Raw genomic sequence first — 18,168 nt, 5'->3', positions numbered from 1 at the left:
CAGCAAAACCAAGCTATTGCCTACTTCAATTTAATAATTTCCAAACTATGGTGAGTTTGGCATTAATACCTTTCTCCCTCATGACTTGAAATCAAGCAAATTTAGTTGTGCAGATGATAAGGCCAAGAAATTCTGTGGAAACTTACACTAACTTTGTTTTCTTCAAGCATAAATTGGAGTAACTGAACTAAAGTAAAAGACACTGTGACAACTTTTTCTAGGTTCACTTACCATTGAAACCCCGTTACCACTATCTGGTTTCACCAGATGTGAAACCACCTGTGGTATTTATCCTTGTCTGTCAGTTATATCAAGTATACACATCATTTCTAAAGGATTCAAGAATTCTGCTTGTAATATTTAATATTTATCCAAATATGACACTGAAAACTTACAACAGACCTGAGTAGCAAATACAGGAATAACCCAAGAAACATTTCACTCACTATTTCTAATAAAGGATAAGACAGTTTAGACAAAATCACACAATAAAATCATAGAATGGTAGAATCACAGACTGGCTTGTTTTAGAAGAGACCTACAACCTCATCCAGTTCCAACACACAGATTTTGATCATTCAGGGCATGAAAAAAGTAAAAAAAAAGTGAAAGTGAAAGTAGTGATCGGATGTTGACAAAGCTGTTTCGTTTGAAACTCTAGAATCCCAGACTGGTTTGGGCTGGAATGGACCTTAAAGCTCATCCAGTTCCAACTCCCTGCCATGGACAGGGACACCTTCCACTAGACCAGGTTGCTCCAAGCCCTGTCCAACTTGGCCTTGAGCACTGCCAGGGATGGGACAGCTACAGCTTCTCTGGGCAACCTGTGCCAGGGCCTCACCATTCTCACAGGAAGAACTTCTGCCTAAGAGCTCATCTCAATCTCTCCTGTGTCAGGTTAAAGCCATTCCCCTTTATCCGGTGCCTACAGGCCCTTGTAAGAAGTCCCACGACAGCATATAAAAATCCTGGTGCTCGTCTGTGTAGATATAAGCATATATTTTGCTGTTATTTTGGGGAAAAAAAAAAAAAAAAATTCATCACATATGCAGAAATTATTTTCCTAATGCCCAAAACTTCCCACTGAAACTAAGGAACTCTTTCTTAATGAGGAAAATCCAAGTTTATGGTTAAAAAGGTTAAAAATTAGTATTTCTTATGCACTATATAAGCTAATGTTGATTTAAAAAAGTAATGAAGTACAGAAGAGGTAATACCAAAGCAGGCATAGACAGCTGGTAGATAAGATTACCCCTGATGAAGAGCAAAATTACAACTGAATTTCCTCTCCTTAGGGATTTTAACTTAAATCATTAATGAAGAGAAATTTTGATGCAATTTTTTAAACTGAGTTATCCTCATTTAAACATATTGGTAATAGATGAGTGGTCAGACAAGTCCTAGTACAATTCACTAAGCAGGTTTTGGGGTGTTTTTTTTAAGTGTGAATTGCTCTACAGAAAAGAAAATAGATAACTTCAGCTCCATGCTCCCTAAGGCGACATAAAACATGCAGCACTCACTCTGAACACATCTTGACTTGTGCCAGGAAATAATTCACAAGTATCTTGAAAGACACCAGTGGATTTTATGTATATTATTAATCAGATTTATCATCTAAACACTTCCAAAAAATGAAAGATAGAAAAAAACCTAGATGGATTAGCAATGATTAATTTAATTAAATCTAAAACATGCAAAAAAACAGCTGCAAAAAGGACCCCCCTAAAAAACATACTCAAAAAGAATAGCCAACAGATACTTTTGGAATGCTTTTAGAACAATTATGAATGAGCCATCTTAAAAGAATGCCTTTCCATTAAGATCTTTTACCTTTGAGCCACTTACATATATCCTTTTATTTACATTTCCAGGATCACATTCTGTATTCAGAGTTTCACTATCTCCAATGAATCATTTCATGTAAAGTAAAATGGTATAGATAATGTTTTCTGAAAGAGGCAGAAAAGATTATATCCTCATCATTGGTAGTAAGAGTTTTTACAACCTGGACACATTCAAAAAACGTTGGTATAGAAAACCACTTTCCTTAAGAAAAATTAAATCAGATTGTGTTTCTATCTGCAAGACAGCTTATCTTTTCTAGAACAGGATTTCTTAAGACTTTGTCCATGTGTAAACAAAACTTCTAAAAGAATTCCAATCTTTCACAACAGAATTATGAAAAACTACATTGTACCTATGAATAAAATCCTTTAATTTCTCTCATGAATAAACAAATAGCTAAAAGAAAGCCAGAAATGTGTAATCCCTAGTCTAGATCTGAGATGTTTCCTTGGAAACAATGCAAAAGCAGCAGGAAATATGTAGGCATCCTCTGAACAGCATTTAATGTGAGAAGGTTGTTTCTTGTATCTATAGAAGTCTATAAAGGAATGTGAAAAAAAAAATTATTTTTCTATAATAAGCCTTTAGGAAGAGCCAGCAATAGTGGCCTAAGGACTACTTACTAATTCATAGTCTTACCTTCTTGTGAAACTTTCTAAGCCTCAAATTTTAGCTCTTTTGTATATGGGGTTGGAATTTTTTCCTTTGTTTTGGGAAAGCAATGTACTAAAACCTTGAATTTATTACAATTATTTGTTTATTAGGACTTGCATTCAAACATGGAATTGCTGCTATTGCATTTTAAATATGATTTATATGTGGTGGTGTCCAACCTATTTTTGAAAGCCCTAGTCAGTACAACATGAGTATTCTGATACAGGAAAATTCCAATCAGTTCAATTAAGAAATAAGTTTATGAGTTTGGGTTAAATATATGAAGCAAACTTCTTCTGAATAAAAAAATCATCTAGTTATTGAATGAACCAGAAGTTATAACTGTTATGAAGACATTCTGATGCCTACCATCCCCACATTCCTATAACAATTCTACTCTCAATCACCTCATTGGAATTATTATGGTGTAATTACACTGTGGAAGATGACATCAGAACCTGGCCATGTTACTTAGCATTTAACACTTCAGTTATTCTAGACAAAACAAGAACTTGACTCTGTCTGTGCCACACTGTATGAATAACACAGAGATTTTGCTCATTCAGGGCATGAAAATTACTTCAGTAGTGATAGTACACTGACAAAGCTGTTTCATTTGAAACTGTAGAATCACAGAGTGGTTTAGGTTGGAAGAGACCGCAAAGCTCGTCCAGTTCCAACCCCCTGCCATGGGCAGGGACATCTTCCACTAGACCAGGTTGATCAAACCTCCGTCCAACCTGGCCTTGAGCACTGCCAGGGATGGGGCAGCCACAGCTTCTCTGGGCAACCTGTGCCAGGACCTCAAAACTCTCACAGGGAAGAACTTCTGCCGAAGAGCTCATCTCAGTCTCCCCTCTGTTAGGTTAAAGCCATTCCCACTGTCTGGTCGCTACAGTCAAAAGCCCCTCTCCCAATTTCTTGTCATCCCCCCTTTCAGAACTACTAGGTGGCTTTCCTTCCTAGCTGAACACATAAGCCCAGGGCTCAAAACAAAACACTACCAGAAGGATGGCATTACAGAAGTCTTTCCAACACAATAATTAACACATGTAATTTTTAAAAGGTACACAAAAAATTGCATGTAACACGTGTGTATACTACAAAGACTGTCCAGATGGGTATTTGCCAGAGGGCATAAATAAAATAATTTAAAGAGAATAACGTGGGTACAGGTGCAGACAGATACAAGCCTACACAATGAATGCTTTTAAACTGGTTCTCTTGCAAGTGAGGTGCTGCCTGGAAATGGTGTTGCAAGGCATGCCGCTTCTCTCCCTCCACCCAATCATCTGGTCTGGTTAGAGCACCATGCTAATAACCACAGTCTCCAGAACAGAGCCAGAGTCTTTCCTCCTAGCACATTTTCACTTGCCCACCCCTCAGAAATTAGCAAAATTAAGGCTGAAAGGGGATGTGGTTATTCTCTATAACTGAACAGAGAAATACAAATATCAAGAGATAAATGTCAGAAAGAAAAAAGACCTATTCAAGCAAAAGACAATATTGGCAAGAATAAACATAAGAATAAACTGGCCGAGAAGCAATTCAGGCTCAATATTGGAATCAGACTTAAAGAGAGCCATGATGATCTGAGACAGCCCTCCAGAAGGATCTGTGAAGACAACAGGATTATATGAATTTTAAGACAAGGCCCAAGACAGACCTGAAAAGACTCTATTCTGCCTTCTTTGTTAAGGTTTATGACTATGACTCATTACCATTCTGCATTTCATTCAAATTCCACATGCCTTCTTACACTGCTTAGACAGAAATATGCATGTCAGAGAATTGCATGTTGAAACACAAAGGTTTGTAACCTCTTTCCATAAAATTTCACATCTACAAAGCACAAGTTCCTGCAATTTCATTCTGTTCAAAGCTGGAGGGGACAAGAAACCAGACAGAGCTGGTTTGAGTCCCAGGGTCCAATAAGCACTTTGAAACTTATTCACTAAGTAAAGACTTTTAAATGCCTCCAAAAAATGCAGGTGTGCAAATTACTCCTGATACAAACAGGAGTTATGTTTCCAGCACCCCCTCAGCCACTGTTAAATAACACCCCCACAAGCATTTTTCAGCTCGTAAAAGCTTTATGAGCTGAAAAGTTACTTCAGGTTTGGGTTGGGTTTTTTTTTCAGCTGCTAATCCACTACCTTCCAGCAACAGCATCCGCCCTCCCCACTACAATGCATAGGAGCTATGTGAACATAAAAGAGCATGAGATGGCAAGTTTTGCACTTTTGCAGTGAAAAAGAAACCCTTCCATCCTATCTGATACAATGAAAAGCTGCTAATGCAATAACATATCACAGTGCAGGACTGTTCTGCTTTCTCACTCTCACAACATGGCAACAATCCCAAGGGAACAGCCTGTTGTTCCACTCAAGTGAAGGAAGCCCCAAGCTCCTTTATGAAACGTGTAGCGCTTTCTCTAGCATAAAAAGGGATGTTTCCCCATTTATTCATTAATTTGAGCACCTGCTTTAGACCTGCCCATGTGCCACAGGCTGTCAGTAAAAAAATGACTTAGATCCCTCATTAACTGGTGCACCTGCCTCACTTTTGCTCACATGAAAGTATGGCGGTTCTTTGTACAATACCTTTTCTCAATGAAAACTGATGTATTCTAGCACAAATAAGCAGCTTAATCCATTCAGCTTTAGTGGAGTGCTCTTTCTTATCAGCACTAGAGCACATTTTCCAGAACTTAAGCTAATGAGCTTGACCTTCCACCAGGCTCCCAAATTGCTTCTATTTCCATGGGTAAAAGTTTTAGATAAAAGTAACTGAAACTTCCTTTATGAAAGTTTTCATTGATTGCAAGCATGCATTTTAAAAGCTAGGAGTCCTCTAGGAGAATCTTTTTCTGTTCAAATAAATCTAAGGGCTTACTGTTTAAAAAAAAAAAAAACTGAATTTATTTAACAGTATCTTTCAGTTATATATTGTGCATACTGGGGTATTGTAGGTTGGGGTGTGAGGGGTGTGTAAGACAGCCTAAGGTCCTTGCCGGTATATTTGAGTTTAACCCAGTCAACATTCAAAGTCTTTCAAGTGCAGCTTGTGCCTACAATAATAATGAAGAATAAGATCCCCCACATTCCATACATCCGTAACAGATTCCATATATTGACAACACATTCTTGCCAAAGACTTCAAAGTGCTCCAGTGAAGTTGGTGCCAGTTTAGCAATGGTTTGAGACTGACAAAGGTGCAAGAAACCTTTCCTGTTTCTCGCTCTACCAGTGCATAAAATCGTATAATCACACAATCAACCATGTTGTTAAAGACCTTTAAGATCATCAAGTCCAACCTTTATTGCAGCATTGCCAAGTCCACCACAAAACCATGTCACTAGGGGCCTCATCTACACAGTATGTGAATGCTTCCAGGGATGGTGATTCCACCACTGCCCTGGGCAGCTTGTTCCAAAGCCTGACCACCCTTTTGGGGAAGATATTGTTCCTAATACCCAGTCTAAACATCCCTCGGTGCAACTTGAGGCCATTTCCTCTTGTCACATCCCTTGATCCTTGGGAGCAGATACCAGCCACCTCCTGGCTCCATCCTCCTTTCAGGTAGTTGTTGAGAGCAGTAAGGCCTCCCTGAGCCTCCTCCTCTCCAGACTAAACCTCCCCAGTTCCCTCAGCTGTTTCTTCTCATACTTGTGGTTTATGCCCTTCACCAGCTCCATTGCCCTTCCCTGGACCCACTCCGCACAGCATGGCCACAGGTGAACTCATCAGACCCAGAGCAGCAACGGGAAGTAGGACACCCATCGATGGCAAAGGGATTTCTGTTGTACAAGAGATATGCTCTGTCCTACTTTATGGGAACTGCTAAAAAAGTCTCAACCTGTCAAAACTCCATTCATTTGGACCCTTCTCTTCTATACAGAGCATAAGATGTTATACATAACTAATAAAGCCTAATAGCACCTCCACAGAGCATTTAAATATTATTATGCCTACATTTACATGGTAAATGGAGTTGCAGAGAGCAATATTCAGCTGTGTAAGTGTAATAGCAAGTTTTTACTGTAATTAGGTGATATGGCTGATAGGAAACAAAACATGGTACCATATTTCTGCTGAACACAACTTTACTATTAAACTGTTTCTTCTAGCAAAATCTGAATAACAAGGAAGTGAAGAAAGATGAAAAAACAACATTAAATCACATATATTTGCAACACTTCTGCATACACAAAAAGGAAAATATTACATTAATTTATACCCAGTTCTGATTAATACAGCAAATCTCTCATTATTGTTCCTGTTTGAAACAGCTATTATTTGAAGGGTTTTGGTAAGCAAATTGTCATTTCTTAGGAGGCACTTTTGGACTCGACTTAAAAATCACGAGGGTCTCTGCTTATAATCACCATTGACTACTTTACTTAAAAATGCTAAACCATGTTGCCTTGAGAACACAGCGGGAGGAAAAAGCTTTGCTTTATCAGACAGGTGCAATGACGAAAGTTATGTTTCTTGCTCTCACTTAGCTGAAAACAAAAAGCCAAAGATAAAATATAGGTAGCTCCTGTATGATTGCAGATCAATTTTCAAAGAAGGCATGATAGATAAGAAGTTGAAGTATGTCCTAGTTAAAGGCATGTATTAGTAACATCTGCCAAATTCACTCCTCTTCTGCACCTTCTATGTACATTTTCTTCAGCACAAAGAAATCTTTATGGACTGAGGAACAGGGAGGAGAAATTAAGTTTGACTGTTTTTTCATTTCTGGACAAAGAAAAGAAAATCCTAATTCCCAAACAGGATGTAACTTCGGCAGCTGCAAATTAACTTGCAGTAAGTAGGTATAAGGTGCCTTTTATCTGTGGACAGCTAAATGGAGGAATTTCCACTGCCAGATTTTGAGCACATGAAAATAAAGAAAATTCCTTTTTGGCCTTACACTAAATACATGATAAATCCCTTTATGGTTAAATAGAATACAGATGCTACCATATGAATAATTTCATAATACTTTAAGAAAAAGATATATATTTTTTTCTATGCTAGCAGACTAAATCATCCCGAAAGACAGACTTTTAGGGATGTAGAGCTTTAACTCTGCTACAAACACCCCACACACACATATGCACATAAATACCTGGGAAATGCATGTACAGCTTTAGGTAGCTGTTGAAGACGCAGAAGGAAAACCCTAAAGGACCTGATCACCCAAGTAAAAGCAAGAGTAGCGATGAAGAGCATCTCTGCATTGATCCACTACCTTTTAGGTAATCCACCTTGAACTAATTCCTAATTTAATGAATCACAGTACCCACACCATTCTGAGTAAAGTGTGAAAGAAGACTCTCCCTGATCTATATGCAGAGAAATACTGCATCATATACCTTGTGCACTATCTGAATAAAACACCAATTTTTCTCACCCTTCCAAACCATTCTACTTCTTTCCATCTGCCTGGAACATGTCACTGCCCAGAACAACCCACTCTCCCACATGCAATGAACTGTAACAGAACTAAGCAATGTAACTGGGAAAACTAGGTCGCTGCTACACAGTCCAGCCATTAGTTACTAAGCTGAATTTACCAAATTTCCACAGGTAAAGAAGTACTGAACATATTGCTTCACTCGTACTCAGAAATTACCATTCTGTTTTGACTTACCAGACTTGTCTCATTTAATTGAGACTTCCAAGACACTAGCAGCAACTAAAGCTTCAGAAAAAAATTATACCACAGAAACAGAAGTAGTGTATAAATGTTAAAATAATAGAGCTATTATTTTCTGAAATAGAAGGTTAAGCTACCACTGATACGACTTTGTACAGTTTTTTAAATATAAAGTAGAAAAATAAGCATAAAGTAAATACAGATATAAACATCACTGTCCAACACTGATATGGCACATCTCAAAGGAATTACTTCTGCCTTTTGATTTTTGATTTAAATTCTACTAAGCACAAACCTGAAAAAAACAACCAATAGACTTCCATAAATTACAGATTCTGTTGGATGAGTTCTCCAAAAATATGGATGCTATGGTCAAAAAGCAATGAGGAAACAGGTTTTTTTATAACTGCCCAAAAGCACTGCATACAGTTAAGGCATATAGAACATTACAAGATTTTTTACTGTGTTCTTTCAAAAAGACAAAATAATTTTAAAATAGCTATAAAATAATTAAACAGAATGCACCCTCAAACCTAATAGATATTTTTAGCTTTATCCTTTTTCCCAGTCTTTTTACATTTAATTTTAAAATATAAGGTTTTATCAAGACATCTCAAACAGTGGTCAGTTGACAGGCTTCTTTAATATAAAATTCTATAGCCTTCAGTTATTTCACTATGGAGACATGTTCTGTTCTGAATACCCATGGAACTGAAGCTACATACACATGTACAATGCCATCAGCTAAAAAAATGCAATGAAACCAAAAACTATGTCAGTTTGCATCACAGACATTGTAAAACAGCTTAAAAAATTAAGTTATGCTACAAAATGGTTTAAAACCACTTCCCCCAAATCACAGGAGGTCCACTTATAGACAGAGTAGTGTGCCTTAACCTTCTTTAGCTGACTACACTGTACATGGTATTGTTAATTGCTACAGACTAATGGAATGTTAAAATAATCTAGTGCTTTGTTTAGGGCTAGTAATGCATGAAATGGAAGCTATGAAGTTAAAATGCTTGTTTTACAGGTAGCTGAAGTTAAATCAGTGACTTGACAACATTAAATAAAAAACCTGGACTTTAGACATAATGACTTATATGAGGAAATACATCAGTTTCATACTCATTTCTGCATAGAAGTTAATCTTTCCCCAAACCATACATTTAACACATTTCTTAATGAATAGAAAATTAAACCTACCAATATTTAGTAAGTTGCTGTATAAATAAAACTTGCACTTTGCATCCTTCAGTGATCCAAGAAACATCTGCAGTATATTCTAAAGTACACCAGTTTGTTATGATAAACTGTCCATTCTTTTGGACTGCAGGTCTAAAAGGCAAAATCTTACCTGTATCATTGCCTCTGATTTGAATAATGTACAATTTTATGTCATTTCCACTATCAGGGCGTGAAGTAGAAGGAGACACCTCTCGAGGTTGTAAAGCCTCTGTGGTCTCCTTTACTTTGGGTGGTGCAGTAGCTCGTGCGACTGCAGTAGCAGTTGATGCTGTGAAATATTCCTTATCAATTTCTGGTTCTAACATCTTTCCTGTCAGATCATCATCAGCAGGGGCTATACTGGGAGAAATAGATTCACCAATTATGATGATGTCATTGCTTGTTACCTCCTCTTCTTCCTCAGGAATGATATGGGGTGACTTTTGAGTAACAGAAGGTTTGGATGCTGATGTTGGTAGAATTTTATCTACAGCACTAACAGAAGGTGTTGTTACATCGCTGACAATTGTTGCCTTATCTGTTGCATGAGCTGGAAATATAGCTCTCTTGATTTCTCCAGGTTCTTCTGATATTCCTGAGCCTTCCAGAGTCTGGCTTGGAGAAGATCCCAAAGTTAGATGAGTAATGGCTTCCCTAGTTGAATGACCTGTTGGCATCATATAGGAGGGCAACACAGATTCCAAGCTCACTACATCACTGTCTGCTTCTCTGGCAGGGGCTCCTCTGCTTTCATATGCTTTTGCTTGGGTACCCACTGTTATAGGCATCACTTCAGTTACCTCTTCTTGATCAGTAACATTTTCAACTTTTGGAGTCACTGTGAGATGCAAGATCCTGGTGCTAGTTTCATCAGGTCCCAGAACTCTTCCATAACCTGTGGCCTTCACTGCTGGCACTGACAATTCTGTTACTAGATATGTCTCATCATAAGCTGAACCTGCCTCATCCTGTTTTTCGTGAACGGCTGTTTGAGAGGATTCTGATCCTCCTGCTTTTTGTTCAAATATTTGGACAATTGTCACAGGTAAAGTAGACCCTCTGGCAGCGTCTTCTTCCTCATCTTGATCTTTCACGGAGGGGTCCTCTGGAAACACATCACTGTCTTTTGCAGTCGTTTCTGGTGCTTCTGTATGAAAGATGCCATCAAAATGAGTCTGAGTAGCAACTGGCATATCTCTAGTGATCTCTATAGTAGCTGGAACTGGAGAAGCATCATATTTTTTCTGTGGAACTGTAGTATCTACCTCTGTTACCTCTGTAAATACAATAAATTCCTTTGTCTCTCCAGTGCCAGCTGGTGGCATTCCTTTTCTGTCTTGAAGTGTTGCCGCTGACTCCTCAGTTGACATTGCAGTGCTTGTCTGGCCTTCCCCTGTCACTGTGTATTTTGAGACTTCCATTTCAGTAAAGACTTCTTCAGTAGGTGTTGCCACCAACACCACAGTAGCCTCTCTTTGTTCAGCTTCTGGGGTAGGAATAGACATTTCCAAAACATACCCTGACATTTCATCTCCTTCATGCTCAGTTACCTCCATGATTGTGGGTGCAGCAGTTGGTAATACAGTAATACTTGAGGAGCTAAAAGACTTCATTGCTGCACTGCTTTCACCCACTGATAGTTTGGATACTGTGATCATTTCCAAATCTGAAAAACTGCTTGTGTAGAAGACACCTGTACTATATTTATTCTGATCAAAACTGGCTGATATAGCTTCTTCATCACTTTTTGCTTCCGTTGTCTCCATGCTTGTCTCGGTTTCATCTATAACTGCTGAAATCAGAGCTCCTGGATGCTCTGTAATTTGCCCTGGAGATGATGTACTCTCCATTCCAGAGATACCATCTTCTGTATCTAGCTCATGTGTACTCTCAGTATGAGAAGACCCTTCTGTCATATACCGCTGATGTTTATCTGTCAGCAGCCACGTGCCAGAAGCTGGAGGAGCCTGTGTGAACTTTTCACTTGCAGCATGTCCCTCAGACTCTGCTATAACAGAAGTAGGAATGATGGCTGTGTCATGAGTGATCTTGACATCTGTTGTTCTCATTTCTGCCTCCTTTGTTTTATCCTGCCTCTGTAAAGCAGCTGATCCTTCTGTTCGCTGAGATGAGTGGATAATAGATGTGGTGCCTTCTCCAAGGTTTTCTGGGGAAACAGTACTTCCTGAGAGAGTGATGGCCTCAGATCCTTTTTGATTTACAGCTGACACAGAAAAGGATACAGGTACTCCAGATGACACTGTAGGCTGCACATCTATCAGATCCTCTCTGCTTCCTTGAGCTGATGCCTCATTACCAAACAATGTTGCAGAACTAAGTTTAATGAATGGAGTTGACTCATCTGCTGTAGAAAACTGTCCAGTGGTTACTGCATTCTCATCTACAAGTCTCTCTGATGCAGCAGGCACATCTGGTTCTGGGACGCTACCAGTAAGCATGCCAGAAACTCTATCAGGATTAATGGTGTACATGCTCACTCTGCCCTCCCTCTCTGTAGTGAGATCATACTGATCAGTGAACAAAGCTTCAGGGATTACAACAGTTGTAAATGTCTTGTCAGATTTTGCCTCCATTGACTTTTTTGTGGGTACTTTTGTTGAGTGGGCACCAAGGTACATACTCTCTCTTGTTAGAGAAACTGTCCCGGGAAACTCTCTCCGAGAAGCTGGTAACAAGCTATCTGTAGCTGTCATTATGGGACCCACTTCTATTTGTTCAGTCTGATTATCAGTATCATGGTTTTGTTTATCTCCTGTTTCAGTATCTTCCCACAAACCAGTGGAACTCTTAGCTACAGCTGTGACATCCTGAAAAATTATAGAGGTCAAGAAAGCGTCCTCAATGCTTTCAGACCTACCTTGTTCCTCGGGCAATTCTGCTTCAGAGTAAGTGTGCTCCAGTTCCAAAGCTGCAGATGTGCTCTCTGCAGGTGAAACATCATATTCAGTCCTTCCCAGTGTATCGTAAGTGCTTATTTCACCATCTGTGACAGTCTGAGGTAGAAGGGTGGTTAGCTGAATGTTCTCCATGAGCACTTCCATTACCCTTTTTTCCTCAGCCATGTCAGTAGTTGTTTCTGTATCTTCTTCAGGCTCTAGGGTTGTTTCCTCAAAAGCAGGAACCTCTGTTTTGGTGAGAGTCACTTCAATAATTGAAATATCAGTAACAGGAGGTTTAAGAGTAACTTTGGCAGGTGGTAATTTCACACTGTCAGTTTTCAGAGATGCCATCAGCTTGACAGTAGTAGGCTCTGTTATGACTTTTTTACCTTAAAATAAAGAAAAAAAAAAGTTCGGGAGTCAATCAGTCAGAACACAAACTAATGCTACTTCAGTTTTAATGTTCAGAACAAAATCTGGATGCTACACCAAGAAATTAGTATAAAGGTCAAAGGCTTTACGTAGTTGTTTAGCATACAACAGAGTGACATAATGTTACATAAAATAACGTTATAAAGCTGCAGAACATCTAACAAAGTCATATGACGTGAGAAGAGTAGCAACGTTCTTCGTATTCATTGTATATATAATTACCCCTGCAAGTCCTCACATGATACAAGTACCCTCAGACAGCTAAGTACTGATGAGGGAATATAAAAGTTTGTTTCATAATGTCATGAATGACTGGTACTGCAAACCTGTGGGTTTTCTTCAAAGCTTGCTGTGGCAAACCACTCAAGTATTTAAAGGTAGTGAATACCAGTGTAGTTTATTTTCAGCATGTAATTACAAATTGTAAAAAGGAGTCCTCACTGGAGTCAGAGCATTCTGAAGCAACAGGAACAAACATGTCATCAGAAAGCACTGTTTTACAATGCCACGAGAGCTGCTGCCCTGCATTTAAATTATACTGAGAAAAAATAATTACGGAAAAAGATGAGAATAGCAAACCATAAGATTGCAAACTTAATACTATAATGATGTTGATCTTTGGGAAACACTTCAAAGGTATATATCTGAATCTCCTCCACACACAAAAGTGCTTCAATGGTAGTGTTGAACATGAAAAGGCAGAGTAATGCATGATGGGAAGGGTAAGGGGGTAGCTCTCCTAGATTCACAACAGACACAAAGAAAGGCCTTTCAAGTGAACCAAATTGCAATGTTTTAAAGAATCCTTTTGTCTTATACTTTCTCTGCTCCTTCTGCCCCACATTTTCTTCCTATCTGAGAAGGAAATGTGTTCTTATAACCGTGACACTACAGAGTCTGATACTGGATTTTAAGATGGAAAGGTGAGTTTGTGCTCAGAAAACAAGATTTGCTCAGGATAAGCGCAGGGTGGAAACATCTTCCCTTCTGTCAGTTCTACCAGGTTGGCTCTCTTCAGAAAGGCAATGGGAGCAGACAGGTGGATGACACAAATATCTTAAATCAGTGCTGTTATTGCCAAGAGAGTCAAAAGCCTTATATGCATACAAGAGCAAAACATGGCCCTTTGAATCACACGAAGAATATAAAGAACGCATTAAACAGACTGTGTATATGAGGACTAACTGCCTACCAGACAGACAAAACTACATGTGTAGGTTCTTCCAAAAGAAAATATTGCTCAGCTTCTAACAAGGCTAAGAAGTATATTCCTCTAACATGCAGAAATCAAACCCGTCATATTATTTTACAAGAAAACATTGAAACCAAAGCCTCATCATTATAGTTGTGAGCTACTAAAAGAGATCAGGAACCTTTACTGAATGTAAGATGTGAATACCAGTTGTCAGGAAAAAAGTCATTTGAGAGATAGAGTTTTGCCTGGTACATGGGGAAGAAGCTCTTCTAGATGATGGTACAGCCTCTGTTACAATCCTGACTCGCAGAAGCTAACAGTATAAGCAAACAAGAGGGAGAAAATAATTGAAAAATTCAGACTCAAATTAGTCACATATTTGTGCACGATATGCATGCACAAATCAGTCTTTTTCACACACGCATATCTAATTAGGTACCCTTTTGATATTTGCAGATATGAATTTTGCATGTGTCAGGGTCACACAAAGCTTTGAAAATGCCATCTTTGCAAGAGACCTGTTTAGTCTACCCTGAAGTAGGCAGTTTTGCTAGATGATGGTTGCTTAGGATTTCTAGAAGAACAGGTAGATTGACAGAATAGGGAAAAGAAGAGCCGATATTTCAGCTTTCTTGAATGAGAAGTGAAAGTGAAATGGAAATTCTGAGGGTAAGAAGGTATGACATCACTATGTTTAGAAGTGGTGGTGTTCTTTGCCAGCAGAAAAAGGAATGGATTATTCTCCCTACTGTTAGTTAAATCTTTCTGTGGTTTTACAAAGAAAAGACGTAGCTATTTATATACTATCTTTTGGCCAAAACATTCAGTTGAGCAAGTAAGTACAGTTCTTGAAATACTTAGCAGAACACAGCCTTAACAAAAATGATTTTTGTATTCTGGTGTCCTACAACCTGGAGTTTATTGCTCTTTTCCATGTCTATGTGATTCAGGTGTGAGGTGCTGTTTATGCAATTGAGAATCGACAAATCCTTACAATTATTCTCCCTCTCTGCTTAGAGTAGGATGGTTTGAAAAAAAACCCAGAATTTTACTTCACAACTAGGGAGTGAAGAGTGCACACAAGTGAGTTATCACTGCCCTTCCTGAGCGATGGTAGTTGTTAAATTTGTACCAAAGAATCCACCAATTTGATTAACAGCTCTTTTTTTTATGTCAAAATAGAAAGGTGACAGCGTAATGTGGTGTTCTCCGTTCTAACTGCAGGATGAGTTTCCTTAATGGAGATTGAATTTATTTTGCAGGCAACATCAGGTACTTTTTCAGACCCCAGTTACTGTATTTTAAGTAACTATAGAGATCACTGGCTAAAAGAATACAAACAAGTAATATCCTCTAACAAAGCTAGACAAAAATCAAGGCACGAGAGTGGATTTTAAAATCAGAGGCAGGGGGAGGGATAACTTTCTTTCATCACTGATGGGAAATTGTATACGCTTACTCATTACCATTTATGTAGCTTTCCAGTTTCCAAGAAATGTTTGAAAGTCTCAAAAGTTCACATATTTATGCCGGAGATGTGGCTATTTATTATATTCTAATTACTTAATAAAATAGGTACTCATTTATGAAGTAAACCTGAAAAAAACACCAAGTGTATTTGATTCACTTGTATTAATAAGTGAATCAATAAATATTAAATTCATATGCTAGTGTAAGAAAATCACATTTTTCAGACTTTATCAATAAACAGACAAATTTTATCCCGTGAAAACTGACATAGGGTTACTAGTGTGCAAAGAACTGTTCTGGTTAAAATCAAAATACAGTGCCTCTAAACCTGCTTTGTCATAAATATGATGTAAAAGATTTTTCATACAGATCACTCGGGTTTGCAAACTTATTTGAGTGGATCACAAAGAATTTGTTTCTTCAAGGAGAAATCTATCAATGCTTTTTTTTTTTTTTTTTTTTTTTTACCGTGGAAAAGAAAAAACACAAAACTAAACCAAAAGAAGACTGCTCTTTTAATAGACTGAACATCCGTTTTAATTGTCATCCACTCTGCCCAGATGTTTTGTATTACTGTACTCCTTGCATCATCCATGCAATATGCTATCTCCTTTGTTCTTTCTCTGAACAAGTCATGAGGCAGATTTTCCTAATAAAATTCATGAACATATTAGCAGCAAGAAAGCAAGTTATCTCACCAACAGCTGCTCATATCAAAGACTATATTGTCATCTTTTAATCAATTCCTTTTGTATTGAACAACCTGCATGAAGTTTATTTTGGATGGAGTATATGACTTTTCACTGTATTTTTTCTCTCCCTGTTGATTTATTTTGTGTTTTCACTATACAGCATTTTCTTTCTCTTCTCTCCTACCATTGTTTAAATAAGCATTCAAAACAAAGGAACAATACTAAAACTTAGTATTTTTTGAAGGAAATCATGATTTTAGACTTGGTTTAACTTTGTGATTTACGACTAAGAATTATATATATCTATAACAATTAATATGTATGCATTTTCAGCATAACCAGTTCCACAATATTTTTAACCATGTCTCTAACTTAAAACACTGCACTCAGAAATACTGATTGTATGTTTACATTTAGGTATGTATTTAAGAACCTGGAAGAACACAGACTCTACAGATAGGAAAATAAATTCAGTTTGAGTCATTGCCAGCATCCAGAACAATAAAAAATTATTTAAGTTAGGACAAAACCTGGAAATAATGTATTCTTTCTGTGAATAACAGCCAAATTAAACTATTCCAAAATATTGGTAATGTGGAGACAGTCAAAATAAATGGTTTGACATCTTCCAGCACACTTAGAGCATGAGGTAGCTTTGCTTAATTTTTACATATTTTTGGGTGTTAATTCCTTTGCTGCTTTGTGGAGTTTGTTCCGTGTGCCTGTCCTTTCCCTGCTAGCAACCCTGGCAGAGGGGACAGTTTAGAATGTTCTCCTGGCTCCAAGAGTTATGCCAGCTGAGGTTTAAATAGTTGTTAGAATCTTCCAAACTGGACAAGTGTAACAGTCAAAAAAAAGAACAACAAAAAACCCCAGACCAAAAAAAAACACCAATTTGGACCCCAGACCAAAAAAAACACCAATTTGGTACTCTGGCCTACAGCCTAAGCCAGACACCTCCCATTATGACACTGATTTAGTACCCACTCTCACTCTTACAGGTAGCAGAAAGATGGGCAGGGGATGTGAAGTGTCGTTCATTACTTAAGGGACATGTGGTAACATAAGGAGGATTCAAACTCTGATACTGCAGCTGTAACAGTCTTTCTATACCTCCAAGTGTATACTCCCACTTACCTACAATGCATTTTGACATCAAAATGCAAGACAAATGTAATGATAAGAATAATTTTAAAATCTAAATGCACTATCCATTTCCACTTGCAAAAGGTTTGCAATATTAGAAAAAAATGAATGAGATTCTTGAAAAAAATATAAATTTAAAAGCTATTACTCAATATTATTTATAAGGGAAAGCTTAAAACATGACAAAAGGTCATGTATCTTTTTCACACCCTTGTCCAAGGTCCTTTTCTCCCAGCTAACAAAACAGCAGAGACAGCAGCTATATTAGCTCTGTGAACACACTCTTCAGTAAAACCACCTGCTATTTCATAACTTCTGAAGTCAGAAGTTTAAGGGGGCAAGATATACTCTCTCCTGGTTTCCCGCCATGCAACTGTAGTTCTCTGAACAAATTGTAACCTGTCAATCTATCCACAAAAGGACAACAGCAAAAGCATTTCTCTTCCCCCATTGTTTATAATAGATCTGCCAGAGAACAACAAATCAATGAGCCTCATTAGTCAGATCTTCCTACTGAAATCATTATCCCAGGACCAAATAAAAGGTATAATCTTTGCTTCCTGACTGCAAAAAGCAACTGAAGAACAAAGAGAGACAAGATTGTAACTTGGATCAGAAACTGACATCACAATTTTTTCTGCTTTGCTTTTATCACTTAGTGTGAAAGGAGACAAATTACCCATATTATGCCCCATGAGTGGTACCCAGTTCCCACAGCAATCAAAGTTCCCACAGTGATCAAAGGCAACAAAGAGCAAAACCAATTTATCTTTCCTGTACTTGAACACCTGACTGGATGGACTTTTTACTTCTTTACCTTGTTGCCTGACCCTTTCAGTGATCTGATGGAATGAAAGGAAAATGCCTTTAATTCTGTCTTCTTTTCTTTCCTTTCCTTTTTCCCTCTGGCCATGAACAATTTTTGCACTTAGGGACTATTGTTAAGGTATGGGGT

General features: G+C 38.0%; 1 protein-coding gene across 3 annotated transcripts in view; it reads right to left on the bottom strand.

The window, feature by feature from the left end:
* Window positions 1-18,168, bottom strand: part of LOC133214750 (versican core protein-like) — a 106,996-nt gene that overhangs the window by 43,156 nt on the left and 45,672 nt on the right. For 2 of the 3 annotated variants that reach the window (XM_061357964.1, XM_061357963.1), the window contains exon 7: window positions 9,509-12,667. In XM_061357964.1, the coding sequence (XP_061213948.1) occupies window positions 9,509-12,667 (3,159 nt within the window). The remainder of the gene's footprint in view (window positions 1-9,508; window positions 12,668-18,168) is intronic. The other variant, XM_061357965.1, reaches the window with a different exon arrangement.

This window comes from Neopsephotus bourkii, unplaced genomic scaffold (genome assembly GCF_033783945.1).
Source record: "Neopsephotus bourkii isolate Nb327-2 ecotype Australia unplaced genomic scaffold, CSIRO-AGI_Nbou_v1 NB_934, whole genome shotgun sequence".
Classification (NCBI taxonomy): domain Eukaryota; kingdom Metazoa; phylum Chordata; class Aves; order Psittaciformes; family Psittacidae; genus Neopsephotus; species Neopsephotus bourkii.
Note: the sequence above shows the minus strand (reverse complement) of the source record. Positions and strands in the feature narration are given on the sequence as shown.